Source organism: Astyanax mexicanus, chromosome 1, assembly GCF_023375975.1.
Source record: "Astyanax mexicanus isolate ESR-SI-001 chromosome 1, AstMex3_surface, whole genome shotgun sequence".
NCBI classification, from domain to species: Eukaryota; Metazoa; Chordata; class Actinopteri; order Characiformes; family Acestrorhamphidae; genus Astyanax; species Astyanax mexicanus.
The window spans coordinates 29,823,072-29,845,307 of record NC_064408.1 but is presented as its reverse complement, the minus strand read 5'-3'; the positions used below and the strand labels follow the sequence as shown (position 1 = coordinate 29,845,307).

Below are 22,236 nucleotides of genomic sequence, written 5' to 3'. Positions count from 1 at the left end.
TTGAACCAATACATTTTCATGACTTTTCCATGCCTTTTGGACCATACGATCTTCAAAACATCAATACAGACAAAACTCGTTATAGTAGGCCTATATCTCAGCTAAAATTAATAGAAAACATTTTGAAATGATACGTTTTTACTACCTAAATAATATTTCTGAATTTTTTGCACTTCTCTGCCTTTTGTGTGTATGAATTAAGCCAGAAAGCATTACATCAGCCTTTTTTCTCTCACTGTGTGATTTTACAGTAATGGTTGAAGCTGAATCTGAATAGGACCCACATTGACAGCTAGCCAATGAGAAGAACAGAAACAATTTTTTTTAAATTTCCTCGACTTTTCCAAAACTTTCTGGGTGTTTTTATTTTTCCAAAACATATCAAGGCTGGGAAACTGCTATGTTCAAACTTCATGACTTTTCCAGGATTTTCATGATCGTACGAACCCTGTATCCAGCGAAAAAACAAACTGGTTGTAAAACCAACTGACCCTCTACAGAGTAACACCATAAAATGTACTGCATAAAGTGGAGAGTAAACATGTAAATGTAGAGTAGATGTGGTCATGTAACAAACATACTCATTAAGACACTTTTCAATAATATATGTATTTAAATCAAACACAATTTAAATATATTATAGATTAAGTACACATACATGTCAGAAAACATATTAGTGGTACATAGTACCAAAACTCTAATTTTTTCTGGTTCTTGTCCACATCTCAATGAGGTCCAAAGCAGTATCATTGCTAGCATGTTCACAGAATACACGTTTCCAATTGAACAGGCATCACTGAAATTCGCTTTGACACAGATTTGACATCTCATACAAAAATAAATGAAAGTAAACAAAAACAAACCAAAAAAAGAGAGACAATCACCATAAAAAGAAGTTACACTGATATATGGGGATAACCAGAAATCTACATTTTTATAGTCTGGAGGCTGGGAGGGGTGGTATAACATTGCACTAGCACTTACGTCCAGGTGGAGTGTGACTACAGTCTGATTCTGGATTCAGTGCTTAAGGGAGTTCCTGCTACCAGAGAGGAGAAGAGGAGGGTGAATAGAACCCTCCAGGACCAACCAACCAGTTGTTAGTGACTGTTCCCTTCAGTTTAAACTGTAACAATATATCAGTCCATTCTGTTCAGCTCGGGGATAAAAAAGCATGAAGGCGTATCCATGTTTCAGGCAACCAATCGATTTGCCATGTCAGAATGAATATGCCTGCAAATAAAACTCTACATAGCCACCATGGGTCAATCTCTGAACTATAAAAATAAGAAAAAGATGCTCCCCACCACAACCAGTCTCATTTAAAAAAGTGGTGAATGAAAAGAGGGAGAATAAGAGAGGGAGAAAACGGAGAATAAGGAAAAGAAAGAACCATAGGGTTGACTGACTGGAGTAACCTGGGGTTTATATGACTTCTATCGACCAAAAGGACTTTGTTCAGGTCTCTGTGAGCTTCCCCTTGGTCAACACGGTAACAGCAGTGGTCCAGTTGCAGTTCTAGAGAATAACAAATCGTGGCTGATGCACTCTCCCTGTGGGAATTTTTTTGTTCTTGAAGTCTGCAGCTCTTTTGCATCTGGATTTCATTAAACTGTTTACTCATCTTTAGCTCATCATTCATTTAGGCTCCTCTTCATTTGACAAAAAGCCTTCATAATGCTTGAAATGGAAGTGTGGGTCTTGTGAGCCCAGATATGGCTCAAGTGCATATACACACACCTCTCTCACTCAGACATACACAGACACGTACACAGACACGCACACAGACACGCACACGCACACAGACACGCACACAGACACGCACACAGACACGCACACAGACATGCACACAGACACGCACACGCACACAGACACGCACACAGACACGCACACAGACACGCACACAGACATGCACACGCACACAGACACGCACACAGACACGCACACGCACACAGACACGCACACAGACACGCACCCTTGTGATATGGAGGTCAAGGATATGCAGGAATGCCTTGTTCTAGCTTCATTCAAAATCGCTGTTGAATAAATGCAGTGTGCAGTTTCTCTGTAGGTGACATAACATCTGGCTCTATAATGCTGAGAGCAGCAGCAGAGACGCTTAAAGCTTCTTCCTCAGGACCACAGGGTCATAGCTGAAAGACAAGACATTTAAAAATGCAATCAGAGCCCTATAAACACCAAGGAATTTAACAACATCACTACCATATAAAACCAAGTTTTTTTTTTAAATGTACTATGAGACCCTGTTTACACTTGTACTCTTTATGTGTCTCAAGTACCAGGTTTGTATATGAAAAGGCCAGGCCACCTAAAAATGCCAGTGTAAAAAAACAAACAAAAAAAAAACAATGTGAATTTACAACAGATACAAATCCAATCATTGAAACAACTTCAGGAGTTGTTCTGACATGCATTTGAGCCACATGTTATAGCAGTATAAACACATATTTCTCTTTAAGATGCATTCCACTACCAAAACTCCTCTAAGTACAACTGAAACATCAGTAATAACCATCATACAACAGAATTTACATGTTTTGCCACACAGCAATCAGATTACAGTCCAACCTGAGATATATTTGTACACAAAGTGTGAATGTATATGGCTAAAATATTATCAGGATACAATCCAGATACTAGTTACATGAATTGAGCAGATGTACATACGATCTACATTTTTATTTAAGCTCTTTCAGGTTGAGAAGTTGAGAAATTTTGCTAATGTACAGAAAACTGTACCAGTTAATGTCTTAATAAAACAGTCTCTAGTCTCTAGGCTAATGCAATCCAACTTTCACATTATAATTATACAGGGATGTAGGCAGTTTTGCAAAAAAAAAAAATCAAGGGCAATTTGATGCCAGTATTGTACAGTAGTATTCATTGTTAGCTTAGCATATCTTTACTAAATTGTGTCATTTTGGGATGTAAGAATGTGCAAACTTTAGAACAGGCTGTATTGTACTGATCAATAATCAACATTAAAGATCAAAGAAAAGAATGACATACATAATATTTATGACGTTATCTTGTACAACTTATCTTTTTGATGATTTGCTGTGGCTTATTATGCATCTTTTAATTTATTTACAATAAGATTTCGCTTTCATTAAACCTAGAATAACAATGATGTACTTCTCCTCCTGCCATTCCAGTCACAAGTTAAATCAAATTTAACATCATTCCATTTTGAATAAATACCTTGGTGGACTTTGCTACTGGGCTTTCATGTCCTTGCTGCATGACGTCATTGACGATCATTTTAGCAATCTTCCAGGCCATTTCCTCCTGAGCCTAGATCAAAAGTAACAGACATGAATGTATAAGAGTTACATCAGTATTTATCTTCTAAAAGGATAAATAGCAGTGACTCAGGTTTCATATTTTCAATGCACACCTCATCAGAGTTCCCTTGCACCCATTTCTTCATTGCTTGAGAAAACATGGAACCTGTTAGAGAGGCAGAGAGATATGGAGAGTGAGAGAGCAGATGGAAAAACAGCTGGCTGACCACGCTATGCTTCAGTGATTGACCATCACGCACTGAGTCACTCTCAGAATCTGTTATCCAACAATACTGACTGGGAACTAAGACTAACTTAACACAAAAAAATGAAACACAGATTGTCATGAAGGAAAAGAGACAGAATGAGAAATAGACAGAGTGAAAAAGAAAGAATTCTCCTTCGTCTGCTCTCCATCGCAATCACACCAAATCGCAGCCTCCTTATCACCATGGCAACACACACTCTCCAAGTCACTCAAACCGAAGCCTGAAGAGCACTTCAACACGAGCTGAGAGCCAATTCACCCAGCGGACAATGCAGTGTGTTTAAGAGAGACAGACAGAGAGAACGAGAGGACTTAATATTCATGGGTAAAGCCTCTTATCAAATTTCCAGTGTTTTTAAAAGAAACAGTCTTCCATAGAACAAATAAATAAATGCATTTTAATATGTTTTTCATCTGATTAGGATGTGTTTCATCTGAAAAACTTTTTAAGTTAACAACATTTAAAGTAAAAAATCTGAAGCTTTGATCAAAAGCCCAAAGAGTGAACGTGCGTTTCTTACCCTTGGATTTCTTGACGTCCGGTTCTGGCTCAGCCTCCCTGATAAATTGGCCCAGCTCATTGACTTTACCAAAAGTCATTCTTCTAAACAGAAGGGGAGACAGTATCTATTAATGCATCCCAGAGTTTCCTTAAAATCACTGCTTGCCGCTGTAACATCTTACCATTTGCCATTTTCTGCTCTGTTAGACACTAGAAATCAACTGCAAACACACTGAAATAACACCTTCACTTTATTAGCTGATGATTAAATCCTAAACTCAGATTAAACTGATGCTGTTGCTGGAAAGCAACTTTTTAAAATAACTAACACTAGTATTGTAATGTCATTGTAATGTCAGTTACCTAAAAAATATTTGAATTCAACATAATTTCATTGTCTTTGTGAGGGTGTTTAGTAGTGTGCAAAAGTGTGGACACCAGTTACATTTTTCTATTACGTTTTCCCCCAAACTGAGCAATAGTAAACACAGCATCTGTAGATAATCAAACATACTGATTTTTAGTCAAATGCTCCATTTCATAACATAAAATAATGCATAAAAATAAAAAATGTGGCTTGTGCAAAAGTTGCAATGCTGTTCAACAAGTGCGAACATAACTGTAAATATATATAAGTGAAAATCTTAAATCCATGCATCTTTCCTACAGTTGCTTTTCCAGATTACCAATAGAGCCATGCAGCTCTCTATACACTTGAATGAAATACTCTAGTAGTGAGCCTAATAGTAGGTCTCACTAGAATCAGGTTTACTGTATATGACAATGAGTATTCGGGCTAATCTTTTATATAGCCTTGCCAATTACAATGCTCTATTTAACATCAAGGAAACCCTATAGGAGCGTATCAAGGCCATCTCTATGAGGGGATGACGGGCAAAGGTAAAGTAGTGATCACTGAAATGTGGCATGTCAACTCGGCACACTATGTTACAGTGGAACAGAGTATCTGCACTTCAGTAATAAAACTAATCACAAATAACCAACACACAAGTGCAATCCTGAATCCAGTGCATTCACTGTTCTATTTAAAATGTGTTATACAGACTGTAACATACCCAGCATATGGCCTCTGGTACAGAGACTCGGGGTCCAGACTTGCAATGTCGACTGTTATTGCCTCATCAAAGTTCTTCAGGATTTTGATGGCTGCCTTTTTGGTACCCTGCTGCAACCCCAAGAGAATATAAAAAATATTTATGGAGACATTCAAGGGGAAAGATTCAAATCAGTCCACATTGAAAGATGTGTAAAACATTTTACAATCTCAGCACAGTTTTACAGTGGAAAAACTGTACTCTGGAAATAAAACAAAATAAAAGGACATGCATTAGAGGGATACTTTATATTGCTATATTATTTTGTTTATTTATATTTATATAACAGTATAAAGTGTCCCTCTATGTATATCTTTTCTGCTTTATTTCCAGAGTACAGTTGTTGAACATTCAAGCAACATGGTTAACACTATTAAGTGGTATAAGAAAATATTGATATATATTAAAGTATTGCAATATTTTGCAATACTGTATCAATTTTCACACATAATATTGATTTTTTATTATTTGTTTTAAATGTAGAGATTGATGTCAGACAGTGGTTTATTTTGTGCTGCTTTCAAACTTTCAAACTAGTACTTTGTTGTTATCCCACATTTATGATTGCATAAACAATTAGTTAAGAAGTCAATATTTTAATCCAATTTTTATAAATATGATGTGTGTTTAATACCACGAGTTTCCTTAAAATGTACTTAAACAATCACAATATTTCACCTTGCTTAGAGTATTGTAACAACTACACCTGTGCGTTTTGTCAATACACAGCCCTACACACTATGTTGCTAAACATTTCTCTATTAGGGATTCATTTTGAATATATAGTGTCTCAAAACAACATCTTCAAACAAACTGTCCTGCCAAACCTTTCTTCTTATTCTTTTTCAGGCTTAAGCATCAAAACCATCTACCAGAGGTTTAGAAAATGCTCACACAGCCACAATTTAATCTGCTGTCAAGACTGAATTTAGTGTTTTAGCCTTCTGTCTCACTTCTTGTAACTAATCATATCTTATCTACCATTCACCAAGACTATCTGTTTCTAAATGTCATGGCTTTACATGGAAATGCCACATGCAGAGAACAGCCAATGAGAGTGGAGAGAACTGATCATGTGTAGCTAAAAGCCTGTGGCTGTCTCACCTGAGCCTGTGACCCTTCCGATGCGGTTGAGCCACGGTCGCCGTCCGGTGTAATGCTCTGACCCAAAATGGTGGAGTTTCCGCCAACAAACTCATCTGCTCTCACCGAATTGATAAGGTCACTCAGGTACTTGTAGTACAAGTTGCTTGACAGGAAGCCGGGCATATACACCTGAAATTAACAACACAGAACAGAAAGTAGTAATTAAATTACTGTTAGAGAGAGAAAGAACTACATTTAAATTAACCTAGACACTTATAATCTTTGAGATTTCTTATATTAGAGAGTAATTTATGCAATATATACAAATAGTTTTCCATGTAATCAAAGATAAAATCCTGTATGTCAACCACACGTTTTTCTCTTTGAATGCTGCTAACATGCTGAGTCTAATGCATTTACAACTTGTAATTACCGCATGATGAAGCAAAATATCTGAACCAAAATAGCATAGACATCTGCACACATTATGCACTGTTCCGAGAAACAATGCTCATTTCTAAATGCAACTGTTGTGTTCTGGTTCTTCTGGTAAATCCATAACCAAACCACACTGGGTAAGTCCCATGAAGGCTTTGCTGTTTAGGTCTGAGCTAAGCTTGTTCTGATGAGGTCACGCACCTTCTCCATGGTGGTCCAGGCCTGGCGCAGTGGAGTGGTAAAGCAGTCTGGAAGAGGACCTCCCTCACGGCAGATATTTGACTCAATCTCCATCCGAACCGAGTCGCCAAAGCCCAGAGGATTTGTTGCTTGGAGTGAAAAATATCTGAGAACAGAGAGACCACATTAAGTACATTTTACATTTATATTATTTAAAAATGGAAAATGGATAAATATTCACTAAGGATTAACTGTGATTAAAAATGATTCATCATTTTACCAAGGTCTGTAGTGAATTGTGACTGGAGAATTATTATTTAAATTCAGTCAGGATGTCAAACCTTACTTAATGCATTTCATTGTCAATAAACTGATAGTTGATATGTGGCTTACACTCAGTAGTTCACTTAATCGTCTAATGCACCATGGACCTTTGGGTTTAATTATGGGCAATATAACAAATACATATATAAGAAAGTATTTTATTTAAAACCCACACCCTGGGTTGCCAGGTATAGAATACAACAGCATGCAAACAGGGTGCTGCAGCCATGAAAACAGGTGAGCTGGCTAATTTTTTGCCGAACAGGTAATCACTGAGCTTCAGTAAGGTTTGCTAACCATAGCTAGGTAATTTATCAACACTATGCTACCACTAGAATAGTAGACAGACATTTTGAACACTGAAAGCGTATATATTCACTGATCAGCTAGAGAGTAAGATTTGTCTTCGCTTGCTGTTATCTAGTAATCTGGCAACCTGCATTTCACACTGACTGTCTTTTTTTTTTAATTGTTTAAATAGTTATAATTATACGTTCCCCCCTTTTTATCGTGGAATCAATAAATGACCTGTACTGAATATTGTTAATTCAAAAACATGGCCGATCAAAACAGTGTATTGGAATTAAAAACTTATAAAATTGTCAATATGTCCTTCAATCCTTTCTAATGAAACCACTGAACTTCCTGCAGAACAAAGGAAAGGAGATGGGGCTTAGTCTACGGATGCCAAATCCATCTGTGTGGTACATAATTAGCCTCTCCATAGCTTCATAGAGTCAGGGTATTTTAATGCATAAAACACTGGAAATAAGATATAAACACAGTGTTGAAAATAATCACTAGTCCCATGAACTAATATCTGGGCATTTTAAACTGAAGGTTCATGGACACTTACAAATGACAGCTTGGCATTCAAATGAGTAGCTGTGCTAAAAGAGTCTTACTTGTCATAAAGAATCATGGCATCATTCTGTGCCTCTTGTCCGTCATACTGGCCTTTCTTAGCAGCCAGCTGAACCTGGAAGTTATCCGCAGCCAGCCAAAACTGTAGTATGTTCACTGCATCTTCCTTTTCCATGTACTGTGAACACACACACACCCTGCAAATTCAGCATTCTACTATACCAAATGATATCTCAGCACTTTATTTTTTTTTTATTAAAGTCCAAAAAGCAACATGCGTCTCACATTAATCATCTTTTCTGCATGCCTGCATTTTTTGTTTAGGTTTGGAAAAGGTTAGGTTACGTAAAAAAGCATAGTGTAGCATACACAAATATAGAAACACCTAATGACAACCACCCTACTTCTACAGTAGTAAACTGTGCCTAGGGATGTCATTAGGTAAAAAGACAACATGGGTTCTTACCTCAGAGAAATAAAACAGGGCTGACTCACAGAAGAGGATGTCCGCCAGGAACACAGAGCCGCTAGTCAGCACCTCGATCTGGTACTTACAGAAATAATGGCTCCGCAAGAACTCGATAAAGTGCCTGGAAATGACACAGGAAACCAAAAAAACTGTCACTGGTTGAAGTGAGAATGTAAGAATATGGGGCAAAAACATATATAGCAAATAACAGAAGTGTAATTAATATTTTCTAAGGTGCACGTTTACGGAAAAAACTAACATGAAGCATACATCTCTATGTGTGGATGGGTGTCATTCACATCTGCAATGCGAAACGAGATGCATTAAGCAAAAAATGTGTCTTTCCAAAGTTTAATCTATTAATTTAAGTGTTAACTTGTTATATGAGAATAATTTAACACTATGAATGCAAATGAATATTTGATTACATTAGAAAAACGAGAAACTCCAAATTCAAAATATCACCACAGTAAAACATACTGTTTACCTAAGGGGATGTTTTTTTTGTTTGGTTTTTTTTTTAAACATACTGAGCTTGGAATTATGTAGAAACATATTTACTACTCACTGTTGCTCCATGATGGCGAACACTACTGACTGGGCAATGACGAAGCAGTTTGGGTCCACCTGACCATCCTCGCCGCAGATTTTAGCTGACAAAAAACAATTATGTCAACACCCTTGCCTACACCTTTTTAACATTCAAAAACTCTTGTGTCTCTTGTGATTAAAAAAAAATCAGCAGTTAGTTCATTAGGAGACAGTAAATTAGTAGATTTTTTTTTAAATAGATAGACTAAATAGATTTTTAATAGACATAAAAAATAAAAGTGTGAAATAAAAAAATTAAATTATTTTCCTTGAAGAAAGTTAAACATAACCGGCCATTTCCTTACCAACAATGTCATTGCGTATTTGCTCAGTAATAGGAATAGGCCTAGCAGCATCTGGAGATATGTACTTAGTAAAAATGTTGACTGCATCCCTCTCTATACCTGTAGTAGAAGAAGAAAAACAAGAATGGAGTGTTAAAGTGTAAAATTGACCTAGTACATATTTTAAAAATGTAACTTATTCAAATATCATCTCGTCACGTCGGTCAAAACTGCATGAGATTTTTTTTTCTATTTTATTGCTATAAAATGTATTCTCAGAAACATTACTGAAACCGCTTACACTGCATTTCAAATCCACAAGTCAGAGAGGCAGCTCACATGAACTGCATTCACGCTGGGTTTTACAGCCCTGTTCAAATGTAGATTCAGGCTTGGCTAATTTTTATGCTAGCTCGTTAAGTGCTGACTGTTTAAAAGCCCTGGGCAGACAGCGTCTGCTTCTTCCTCGCCTGATCCCACGGCTTTTAGCTCAATTGAATTTCTCTGCTCACTGCTTTCTTTTGCCTGAAGCTTCTTTTCATGAACCATAATGATAGTGATTTTACAGATATTATGGTTCTTCTGCCAATTGCACCGTACCATACCACCAAACACAAAAGGGAGCCTTTTTTTTTTATTAAAGACACTCAACCGAACAGAAGCCCTGAAGATGTGAAGAGCTCTGAAGAGAGTTCTAGCTGGTAAGCAGGAATCTACTGCCTTGCTAATGTAATGGTAAAAGTCCCTGAAGCATGTGGGACATGCATGAAGGAATGTTGTAGCTCTGACTATAAAAATACAGTACCGCTACTACACGTTTAACATAGAGACTTACAGAGAAATATGCTTATACAGGGCTAGAACTAAATTGCATTTTTGACGACAACTAATAAATCCATCAACAATTATTCAATTAATACACAGCAGTTGCCCTCACTTTGCTACTGCCACCATTCAAGCTTTCATCTGTGGAAGAGAAGATTGCTTTTTTATGGTGCAATAAAACAATAGGTGCCATACAGCCCCTGTTTCTTGATGTGTACTTCAATCTGTGTTTCACATGAGTGATCCACATGAGCCTTCACGAGTTCGTTAACAAGAGAACAGTATACAATTTTCATAACAAATAAAGTAAAGACTAAAATGTATAATAGCTATGTATCAGAGGATGTGTCAATTATAAAAAAACTGAATAAAGAATAAATAAATAAAATGACAATATTTAATAAATGGTTTTATTTCATAATAATCATTGTAAATAATAGTCTATTTGATTGCTAGTTAAACATGCACTCTTTATATTTGGTTACGTGTTTAGTTTACATAATTTAATAAATTATTTACTGCAACACACTATAAAATAAGTAAAGCTATATCTAACCTTCATGAAAGTCAGTGGGTGGGCCTAACAACTTTGATCTATTCAGTTTAATTGGCTAGTTTGTATGGCAAGTCAGGACAGACTAATCATGAAACAGCATTAGGCCCAACATGCATTAAAAATATAAATAGATAAATAAGTAGTTAAATAACTAATGGAATTCCTTTCATTTAATAAAATCACATATTAACTATGCATACTAAATAAAAAAAATATTTTCAAAATTAAACATTAAGTAAGTATCACTTAAAGTATGAAATTCCTTCTTTTTTATATAAAATACTTGTAAAAAATTCCATCAAAGCTACGCTCTGTGAGCCACATTAAATACCATGTTATTACATTCAATTAGATCCACTAACTTGCGTGTGGTGATGGCAATATAAATTAATTTTAAACTATTTTAATGTATACTATTTTATTTTTTGTCCAAAAAAAAACCCAAAAAGCACTGAAAATCTATATCCAACCTATGTTGTCCAAATTCTACAAAATAAACAAATTATTTTTGAGATTCGCACATCCTCTGAACGCCACTGATAAATTCATGAGATCACTTGTTCATCAGTACTCACTTTTCATAAGCTTGTCTGACAGCTCTCGGAGTGCGCTGGTGGTCGGTCCTTTAACGGGTGTTCCGGTCCTGGAGGAGGTCGAGGACAGTCGGCTAGGTGTCTCAGCTCGACTCGAAAGTTGTTGTGGTGTTCCGGGCCTTGAAGACCCCTCGTAATAATCAGTGTTTCGATACCCAGCCCCGGCCCCACCATTAGAGTTAGTGTCCTGGGGGCTGGGGGGGATCCGGGAGGGGAAAGGGTCCTCCGGTTCTCCTCCATCCACGCTGGGAGACCCAGAGTGGGCTGAGGGTGAGTCCGGGGAGCCAGGAGAACCCAGAGCCGACGCGGGCTCGGCTAGGGAACTGTGCTTTACCGAGTTGAGGCTGTGTGCACGGACCCTGGACCAGCTGGTGGAGCGAAAACTCTCAGCCTCCAACCAGAAGCGCACCAAGTGTTCTGCCGAGCGCGTTTCCATGAACTGCAGGTAGTAGGGCAGAGCTAGGCCATCGCGTAGGATCTGCTCCACAGTCTTTGAGAGTCGAGATCGTGTCTCCTGTGCCTGGTAGTTCACGCTGGAGCGCCCTAGAGTGAAACAAACGCATGCAGTTATATGTAATCATACAAACTCATACGATGATTCAAAGAAACAAAAAAGCAAAAAAGGAACACAAATTGCATGAATGTTAATTTGCACAAAATGTGATTAAAAATAGGAATATCCTAAAAAATTATGGTTAAATTATGTGAAAACGAGTTTCTTTTCATTTTGAAAGGAAATTGCATTTTTCTTACACTACACCGGTTTTCTACATCCACCTCTCCATCCAGGTACAATGTTTAATGCTCTGATATTGCATACTAACAATAGTGGCATTTCACGGATTACATTTTTCACATAAAATTTAAAAGAAACAAAATCATAATGTTAATAGCAATTTACTTGCACTTATTAAATTAGTATTATCAATAATCCTTTAAACCCCTCACACACTGTCCCAAACTTCCATTTACATTAGTGCATATTTTTTGTACTACAGAATTTTTTTTCAGTAGTTTAATTATTCAGTAGGCCTTTACTTAATTGTAGTTGTAACATACTTTTGTTTTTGATAACATTAGGAAACCCAAGCAATGCAGTGACACAACATAAGGCTGTTGTGGAATACATAATTGAGGCAAAGCTTCCAGTAGAGAATGAATGACAAGAATTCAACTCTGGCTCACCCATCAGAAAGCATGCACCTGCCTGCCCTGATAATTACATCATTTACACAAAAGCATCTTGCGACACCAACTCTGCTAACCTGCCATGTGCATGATCAAATAGTTCACATACTGCAATGATCACACATAAAAGCACATACACACATTACCACAGAACACACATAAAAAAAGTCTTCCACAGGGAGGAAACTTCCTTTCAAAGCTTAACAAAACAAACTCCTCTCCCTTGTGGATAGTGGACTCTCTGGTTGGTCATATAAGAATCTTCCACTTGCTGGACCGGCTAAAATAACGTCTGTTGTTCAGAGCACAATATATTAGGGAGGGGAAAAGACTGAAAGATAAAGCAGGCTGAGAGTGAGACAAGTGCATCTCCTGTGAGACAGGTGTAACCACACAAAATTGCCAGTCGCAACGGCTGTCCGGATTCAGGTTGCCTTGCAGCATTCTCCTTTGTTGAGGTTGCAACACTAGTTTAACCACACATGCAGGGTCATGTTGTGTGGTGCTTTATATGCTGAGAGTCATAAGGAGACAGAACTTGAGCCCAGCCTTAAAGAAAAAAAAATATGATTTAATAAAATAATTACTAAATTTATAATTAATCAATCAATCAATTTTAGTGAATAAAGGATTACTCGGAAAGTGGTTAGTATGGTTAGTGGTATGATTTTCATACCAAACATGATCAGCAATAATTTAGACGATCCTGATCCATACTTTCCAAGTTGTTTTAGCATTGTGCAAGGTCAACACAGGCAGAAGTTCCACATTTAACCACTACATGGCAATACGGACTTCACCAGCTGCTGCTGAAACCCATTAAACCCAGTGTAGAAGTCTGCTCAAAGCGCTTAATGCCTCCACTCCGTCACATTTATTTTACCGTATTTGACTCAAGATCACATATTTGGGGGAAGCAGAGTACAGATTAACACCACTGACTGGAAAACCCTCTTTAAAGTACTTCATTCAGCAGAGTAAATTGAGTATCAGAACACAGCAGAGATAACAGGTCCCAAATGACCCTATGAAGCACTGAGCTCGTTAGTGGATATCTGCACAGAAATTTAAAGGCTCTCAGTTTGTTTTTGGAGATGAACAGAGTTTTAAATCTGGTAGATTCCAAATAGAATTAAATATGTAAATTTAATCTTAAATAAATAATGTACATAAAATCACACTGTGGACTGTGGACTTCTATCTTCTATCTCGTCCTGCCTTCAGCCTTGTTATGCCACTTAAGCACAGTCTGCAAACATTATTGAATCTCTTACGATGCGTTTACCGTAAATTTTCATATTGCAATTACACTAACAAATAAAAACACTCAAATTCGGGGGTGTAATTGTTTTGTCTTTTAGTTTTAAAATAGACATCTTCAGCTGACTTCGATTTAAATTAATGATACCCTCAAACTGTAATTCCATCTGTGCCCACTTTATGCACAGTCACACATAAATGAAGCAACAAGAAAATATAATTGCTGCAGGTTCAATTAGAAGGTTTTATGGTCTGTGGAGAAACGGAGCATGACTTACAAAACAGTGCAAAATATACATTTATATGTATATTTATATACTACCCTTCCAGGGTTACAGGATTACTGCTGGTAGGAAGTAGGCAGCCAAAGCCAAATTTCCCTTCACCATCTCCGTGCCATCACACACAGCTCTGCACTAATGTGATTACTGCAGCACTCTCATGCATGAACACGACAGCCCATGCCACACAGAAAGCCTTGCTTATCTGTACACCGAACCCTAATCTCTTGAAACAGTGTTTTCCAGTCACAGTATAGGAGCAATTCTCTACTGCACAGTTTAGCTGGGTTTTTTTTGTAACATATCCGAGACTACCTATGTCAAATGTTCAATGATGTCTTATTGTCAATCTTAAGGAGTTTAACTGCTGATGCATCCTTTACTGGAATATGGAATAGAGCAGAACTAATAGTTGACAATCATAAGTTGAAACCCTATGTACGTATGTACACCAATAAGCTATAACATAAACACCAACTCCAACTCTATCTATCTAAAGGCGAGTGAAAGCCAACTTTCAAAGGCATACCCAGGTCTCCAAAGTGTGCTGCCTCCATGTGACTCGGCTGCTTCTTGAGGATTGCTGTGCGGCCACGGGCAAATGAGTCCATGTTGGCCGATATGGCACTAATGGCCACATGGCTGGGACCAGCCGCCTCCAAGATGGCATGGTGATTCCGGGAGGGGGAGTTGGGGGAGACTGGAGCTGAAAGACAGAAAGGAAAAAAATAATATTAATATAAGTGTTGGTGGAGACCAAGAAACTGTTCACTTATCATAAAGTCTGTATTCTCAAGCAATGGACAGGAAATTGGGATAGGAAGTTGGCACAGGACCAGTAAACCATTGCTGTTAGAAATATATGGCAAGACAACTATACTTCCAATTTACCAATAGAACAAGGTGGCATTTGGATCAGTGGCGACTCCGGGTGGTTAAAGCTGTGAGTTATGGATAACAGGGTTGTGGATTCTATACCCAAATCCTCGAACTTGGCAATGTTGGGCCTGTGAGCAAGGCCCTAAACTTAAACCATGACTGACCCTGACCCAAGTTTCCTAAACTGAGATATGCAAGAAGAAACTTTATTTTTAATTGCACATATAAACATCAATAAAAGCATATTAGTACAAAATGAATAATTCTAAATGTATGTAGTACTTTACTGACATAAGTGTTAAGGTTGCATTACTAAAGCTGTCCATACACTGCACAACTTTATAAAAAGACTCTGAAAAGGCTTTTAACAGACTGAAGTCTGACACCCGCTCACATCTAAAGATATGTCACAGACTTTTTACTCACAGAGTAGTCACAGTATAAGATTTTGCAAAGACAGGGGGTTCACTAACTGCAAGACTGCAACTAGATTCTAACAAGATTATTTTCCATCATGCTTCTGGTAATATGCAATACATATTGCATATTAAGTTACAAATGATGTGTATATCAATACTATGATTTATCAGAGACTCACAACTTTTGTCCACATTAACAGTTTATTTTTTCTGTCACAGTTAGTTCTTAATATGTTTTAATAAAATACATTTTGTGTTTAACTCGTCCTATAAGCTGCATTAGCCCCTTTTTTGCTACAACCTTGTATAGCAAAGAATCACAGTTTCACTGCTATACATTTGCCTTCGTTTTAGAATTAATGCAATAAAAAACATCATTCCTGCAAAATGTGTATTTATTTAACTTCTTTGTATTAAAAATTATACTGCACTAATAAATAACTGTGTAAAATAAAATAACTACCTGTGTTTAAAATACTGTACATATTAAAGTAAGAACCATATAAGACCTGTTAGTTGCAAAATTTGTTTCTAAACAGTCACACGAAATATATTCTTGACTCTTCCTGTGGCTCTCCTATTTGCTGTTCACACTGTTCTTGTCACTATTTGCACAAATCGAGTGTAAAGTCATGCAATAATATTGAACATGTTTGATTTTATCGGAGCGTCAAGACACAAACTCGACTGACTAAAACTTTCAGTTGTAACCACCTTACACTGAACGATCGAGATGACACGATCGCGACTCGAGTTCAGCTCAACCCTTGCCAGACTGTTTTTATCTTGGAATTTTGGATGCGACAGATAAATCGATTGAAAATCGCTAGGTGTAAGGCCGGCATAACACTACTTAAACCTGTTACTAGTGCTTGAGTGGTCCTTAACACACTGTGATGAATATCTCAAACACTTTGAGCTGACTAAAGTGAAGGCTTAACCTTCAAAGTGCAAATATGAAGGTTTTAAAGAGCAAGCCAAGTCACACATGTAGTGGCAGCTTGTGTGAGACTGTATGATATGCTTTTCCTTTCGTTAGCCACAATCACGTCACATCACCTTACTTAACCTTGTTATACTGATATTAACAGAAGGCTGCAGGATGAGTGCTGTAACACAATTTTTTGTTACTGTGTGCAGTAAACATCTTCGTCAATCACAGTTAAGAGGAGTGTTTCTGTGTAATACCTTCTGGTAATGCGTCAAAAGGAAATAAATAATTTTAATCAAAATAATGCAGGAATTTCTTAACCATCACTGCTAGTATTATATTAATACCCCACTGTGCTTGCTTTGAGGGCACCTAAAGTAAAAGCAGTAACAACAGAAAGGTCACATGCTACAAACATGACATTCATGCTGTCTGTGGCTGTCGGTCTGGAGCCCTGAGGCTGTGCAGATGAGCAGAGAGTAGGACAACTGACATTTATCTCAATGCAGGAAACAAAACACGAGCCTTTATCTGATCCTCCACCCCATCCTCTTTATAAATTTAGAGTAGGCTTCACTGACCAAAACGCATAGCACAGCACTAATTCCCCACATTATTCTCACATCCGATGGCATACTTTATTCCATTTTATGTCTGTTTCAAATATGTCAAATAAGCAGATCACAGAATAATGAGTATGACCTTATAACAAAAATCAAGAAAACACCCTAATGTGTAAACAAAGTAACTTGTAGAACTAGACCTATAGAAACTGTTAAACAATAGAGATGTCCAGTGAATCAGGATAATCAGCCTGTCAAGTTTATGTCCTATGTTTTGTTTTAACAGCTGATCTGCTGGTTGTGACCATCTAAACTGAATTTATTTACAACCTGAAAGCATTTAACAGATTTAACAAAGAAGTTTTCCACAGTAAGGAACTTTTTAATTTTATACTGAAACATAATAACTTTAGTAATGTCTGCTGTTTTTTCTACTAGTGTTTGACAGATAAATACAGTTTCCCAGGATTGGGGTCTATTAATACCCTCTTTTTCTGGATTGACAAGTTGTGCATCTACATGCATCAGACTATCTGCTTACTGCACAGCTACTGCTACCTGCTACCAGAGACTTGTTGCCACTTCCAGTCTAGCTTGTGACATTATTATTATTATTATTATTATTATTATTACCATGACTATCCAAGCACACATATGAATAAGAACAGTTCTAAGTGATGACACGGTGAACTTTTATTAATAATTTCTTAGCAGTTATTGCCAGAGGAGAATGAGTCCAAGTTCCTCACAATATAATAATGTTATATTCAATTTGATTTTGCGGAGGACATTATCTATTAAATCAAAAGATGGTATTAGGACAAAAATAGACAATTCATCCATTTAGCCATCTAACAAGAGAAACAACAAATGGAATATAACAGTGTATATTTATTTAAAATGCATCCTTAAATGTTTAAATCTGTATAGAAAAAGTTTGTCCCTATGTACAATGTGAAATGACTGCACCATTAATCAAATCAAATGTAAAAGACAAAAGCAGCATTAAAGTGGTTTCAGGCATGTTGAACAGCACAAAAATAAACATTTACTTAAAAACATTCCCTGCAGATAAAACAGTGCAAAAAGCAAGAATCTAAACAGAAATGTACCCACTCACCTCTGCCTGCTTTAGCATCTACTGCTCTCTCCAATTCTTTTCCTTTAGCTGTGAAGCAAAAAGCACAAGAGCAAATTGACTTTTATTAAATTGCAGATTTTCAGTAAGGCCAGAACTACAGAGCACATTAACAAATCCATGTTTCACATGTCAGGAATGCATAAAAACTCTGCAGAAGGTTGGGTTGCTTCCGGATTTTAAATCAGTGGGAATGACCTTGAATGAGACTAGCTTGTCCAAAGTATGGCAGGGTCAGATTTAGGTTAGATGATACACCATAGGCTGTCAGAAATAAAGGCCCATTTTAGATAACAATAATTACCAAAGCACACTTCTGGAAGTTAATTATTAATAACTTTATAATGCATAATATTAAACTTGTAAAACCTGGACTATTACTTTACACATTAATATATATTCTAGCAGAACTGAACAGGTGACAGTAAAAAAAAAAGTGAAAGACACTTTGCAATATGCTGTCACATGTTTAAAGACCCATATTCTACAATTTGTTTGTGTTTTAGTATTTCCCAAAGTCTGAATTAATTTCAACATGACCATTTTTAACTTTTGTTTACCTCTAAAAATAAAAAAAAAACTGTTTACTTTATGCCAATGTATGTAAATGAGCTCTGACTGGCTCAATTTAAAAACTATTCAGAATTCAACACTCCTTTCTTTTTATGCTAAATACAAATATATGGTAACATAACCATTAACCACAAACATAAGATGTTTTATGATCTTGACAGTGTGGCCTAGATCAGCCATAATAATAAAACTACTGACAGGTAGATTATCTCATTATAGTGGCACAGGCCTAAGTGTTAGTTCTTGAAGATGATGTATTAGAAGCAGAAATTGTGACTTTGTGGACAATGGTCCAACTGTGATGGCCGAATAAGTGGATCAGTGGAATGTAGAGGTTTGAAGTGGCCCAAGGAAGGAAGAACAGTGAAGGACTGACCGAGATATGGGTGCCCAAGGCTAACTGATGCAACAAATGGAGGCACCAACTCACAACTCAACACAAAGATAGGTGGGGTCTGTGTCTTGATTTAATGAAATGGCTGATCAGCACATGAGGATTTTTTGTAATTAAAAAGATATTTTAATAGACATTTTAAATAACTGTACATAAAGCCTGATTACTTTTGGCTATTGGCCCACATGTGCAGGAGAGTTGTTGAGAGAGGTTTCATAACTGTGTCACTGGAAAACTGGGCCTGGCTCAAACACAAAAGCTATTGGGGGCATATTTTTAAGTTTAGTGCTTTACAGTCAGTGGGCTAAACTTAGGCTGTAAAAAACAGTAAATATTACTAACCCGCAATAATAGCACTAACAAATACTGGAAAATCAGACTATAAGGTCAAAAAAGTATTTGAGATGCATTTCAGCCCATGTGGATGTAAAATAATGTCTGTATTTTCACACTATTAGATCCAGGACTTTATTATTATGTTTTTACCTATCATATTTGTGTTACGAGTGGAGCTTGTTGCAACCTTTCTTTGTGATTACTTTAAACTAGCTAGGTTAGCTAACCTATCTTAGGTTAACCTAAATAATAATCTAAATAAATAGATATACAACTCTGGAAAAATAAATAAATAAGAGACCACTTAAAAAGTTTCTTTGATTTTATTAAATTGAAAACCTCTGGAATAAAATCAAGAGGAAGATGGATGATCACAAGCCATCAGACCAAGCTAAACAGCTTGTATTTTTGCACCAGGAGTGAGAAAGTTATCCAAAAACAGTGGCGGGGAACATGCCAAGATTCATGAAAACTGTGACTAAAAACCAGGGTTATTATTACACCAACTCTTCATTACTGAACTCTTAAAACTTTATAAATAAAAAAATAATTCTTTGCATTATTTGAGGTCTGAAAGCTCAGCATCTTTTTGCTATTTCAGCAATTTCTCATTTTCTGCAAATAAACGCTCTAAATGACGATATTTGGGGGAATTTGTGAGAAATGTTGTCCGTAGTTTATAGACTAATACAATTTTACTCAAACATATACCTATAAATAGCAAAATCAAAGAAACTGATCCAGAAACTGAAGTAGTCTCATTTTTTCCCAGAGCTGTAACGTTAACGTATATCTTTGAAGCCAGTTGGCTAAATAGCTAGCTTAGCTTAGCTAACGGTCTAATGTACTCAGTGGCAGGTCGTGATTACATGTCAAACACCCATCTAATGTGGTAGTGTGACACTTAACAGCACAATTATACCTTTTGATCCACAAATGCGGACTATAATTCAGCAGTGTGGGGTTAATAATCACACCACAGAGGTGTGAGGAGCTGTACTGTACCACAGCTAACCCGGGCAGGCTAACGTTACATGGCTAACTAGCTAACGTTGCTTAGCAAGTACGCGCTACGCTAATGCTCCTAGGTTAGCTAGCTAGCACAGAACAGCACTCAGCAAGTTAGTCAGTTCAGGGCCTTCTATTCTGTATTATGAATAAACTTCGGGCTAAAACAGGGCCAGTGTACATGAACAGCCTCTAAAGCCGGTGTGAGAGCTGTGGATGGAGGTATTTCAGGTGGTGAGGGTGGTGTTATGTTATGTTCAGCCCACGGCGCCTCAGTTTCCCCCGCTATCTTCTTCTCACCTTTCCGCCTGAAAAACGCCATGGTTTTTATCGCTGCCAACTCTCAGCTTAGCCACGGCATCCCGCACACCCCCGGCTCCCTTCATCCATAACCCCCGCTGCAGACAGGACACGCAGTAACCAGCTCCGCCGGGATTTAGGGCGCTGTCAAAGCCGAAAAAGCCCCCTTTCACTCCTCGCCATATTGTCAATAAAGCGCCTCTCTCTCTCTGTGTGTCTCTCTTCCGGAGCTCTGCGGCAGCGACTCGGAGCGGAGTTGTGGGAAAACGCTCTGCAAATGAAAAGACGCCCGTCTCTATTTACTCTATTAACACACTATTACAGGTCAGCGTCTCCCTCCCTAAAATATCTGGAGCATATTTAAACAATAACCTACTTCTGGACAATATGTAGATTTCACAGTGGTTTAACTAGCCAGCTTAAAGGACCAATAAATACTAATAAAAGTGCAGGAAAGAGAGACCTGTCCGTTTCCCGATGTAACAACATTCATCCACTAGGTGGGAGCCTTAAACTACTTATGCAGCTAATACACATTGAGAGTAAATACAGATTTGTACAAAAAAAGAGTACAAAAGAGAATACCTTTCAGTCCCTTGTTTTTCGTACCAATAAAGATTATACAGATTATAAACATTATCATCAACTGAATATATATATAAGAAAATGCTGACAAGAAAATAAAACTCTCAAAAAAATATTCACAAGTGGCAAAAATTATCTGATATTTAAAAAAAAAAAGAGAACAGCATTTACCTTTTTTCCATTTGCAATATATTTTGTAGGATTCATCATTTGCAACACCACTTTTTCTTTGCGTTTTGCGCCTTGTATTCCTTTTGTCCTTTTGCGATACTTTCCCCCCTTTGCGTTCCTCCGTTTTGTTATGTGTTAAGAACTTGATATTCAATATGAAAAATGTACAGATCTGGAAAAAAATTAGAGGCCACTTCAGTTTCTGAATCAGTTTCTCTGATTTTACTATTTATATGTTTGAGTAAAATAAACATTGTTGTTTTATTCTACATGCTACGGACAACATTCCTCCCAAATTTCAAATAAAAATATCGTCATTTAGAGAATTTATTTGCAGAAAATGAGAAATGGCTGAAATAAAAGATGCTGAGCATTCAGATCTGAAATAATGCAAAGAAAACATATTTCATATTTATAAAGTTAAGAGTTCAGAAATCAATATTTGGTGGAAGAACCCTGGTTTTAAATTACAGTATTTATGCAACTTGGCATGATGTCCTCCACCAGTCTTACGGTGAATTTACACTGCTCCGACACGACAACGCACACAGTCGCACTACCCCCCTCCAACCGGTCGCATGTGGGCGTGACAAAGGCGTTCCCTGCGTCGTCCAATTGAATCGTTTTAATAAATGGGAAATGCTTTTTATATAAGCTTTTATTATTTCCAATAATTAATACATATAAATGTGTCTTTACTGATATAAATGTTTGAATGAGCTTCATTACACTGTCTAGTGAGCAGTATATAAGCTGACAACAGCAATTAAATTACATATTAATATTTTAAAAACCCACCAGAGACTGCAA

The 22,236-nt window shown here is 37.1% G+C and overlaps 1 protein-coding gene across 3 annotated transcripts; it reads right to left on the bottom strand.

Annotated features, from left to right (window-relative positions):
- Positions 1-590: 590 nt before the first annotated feature.
- Positions 591-21,073, bottom strand: akap10 (A kinase (PRKA) anchor protein 10). Of its 3 annotated transcripts, none has more exons than XM_015608613.3 (15): positions 20,671-21,073; positions 18,042-18,089; positions 14,659-14,835; positions 11,383-11,943; positions 9,448-9,546; positions 9,120-9,204; positions 8,549-8,672; positions 8,124-8,260; positions 6,916-7,060; positions 6,295-6,465; positions 5,152-5,258; positions 4,095-4,177; positions 3,419-3,471; positions 3,223-3,315; positions 591-2,153 (listed from the first exon to the last, which is right to left on the bottom strand). In XM_015608613.3, exons 1-15 carry the CDS (start codon positions 20,690-20,692, stop codon positions 2,148-2,150), a joined length of 1,911 nt encoding a protein of 636 aa, XP_015464099.1. In that variant the 5' UTR covers positions 20,693-21,073; the 3' UTR covers positions 591-2,147. The 3 variants fall into 3 exon arrangements, with proteins under 3 accessions (XP_015464099.1, XP_007260427.1, XP_007260426.1); XM_007260365.4 differs by having other exon boundaries at positions 4,095-4,174; positions 5,152-5,261; positions 20,671-21,070; XM_007260364.4 differs by having other exon boundaries at positions 5,152-5,261; positions 20,671-21,069.
- Between the last annotated feature and the right edge of the window lie 1,163 nt (positions 21,074-22,236).

What these genes read in the sequence shown, in the direction of transcription:
- akap10 (XM_007260364.4), bottom strand. Translation starts at nt 20,692, where the DNA reads ATGGCGTTTTTCAGGCGGAAAG. An exon ending in GCCATGATTCTTTATGACAA is followed by an intron (nt 7,061 to 8,123) that starts GTAAGACTCTTT and finishes CTCTGTTCTCAG; the next exon opens with ATATTTTTCACTCCAAGCAA. An exon ending in CGGAAGGGTCACAGGCTCAG is followed by an intron (nt 5,262 to 6,294) that starts GTGAGACAGCCA and finishes TTGGGGTTGCAG; the next exon opens with CAGGGTACCAAAAAGGCAGC.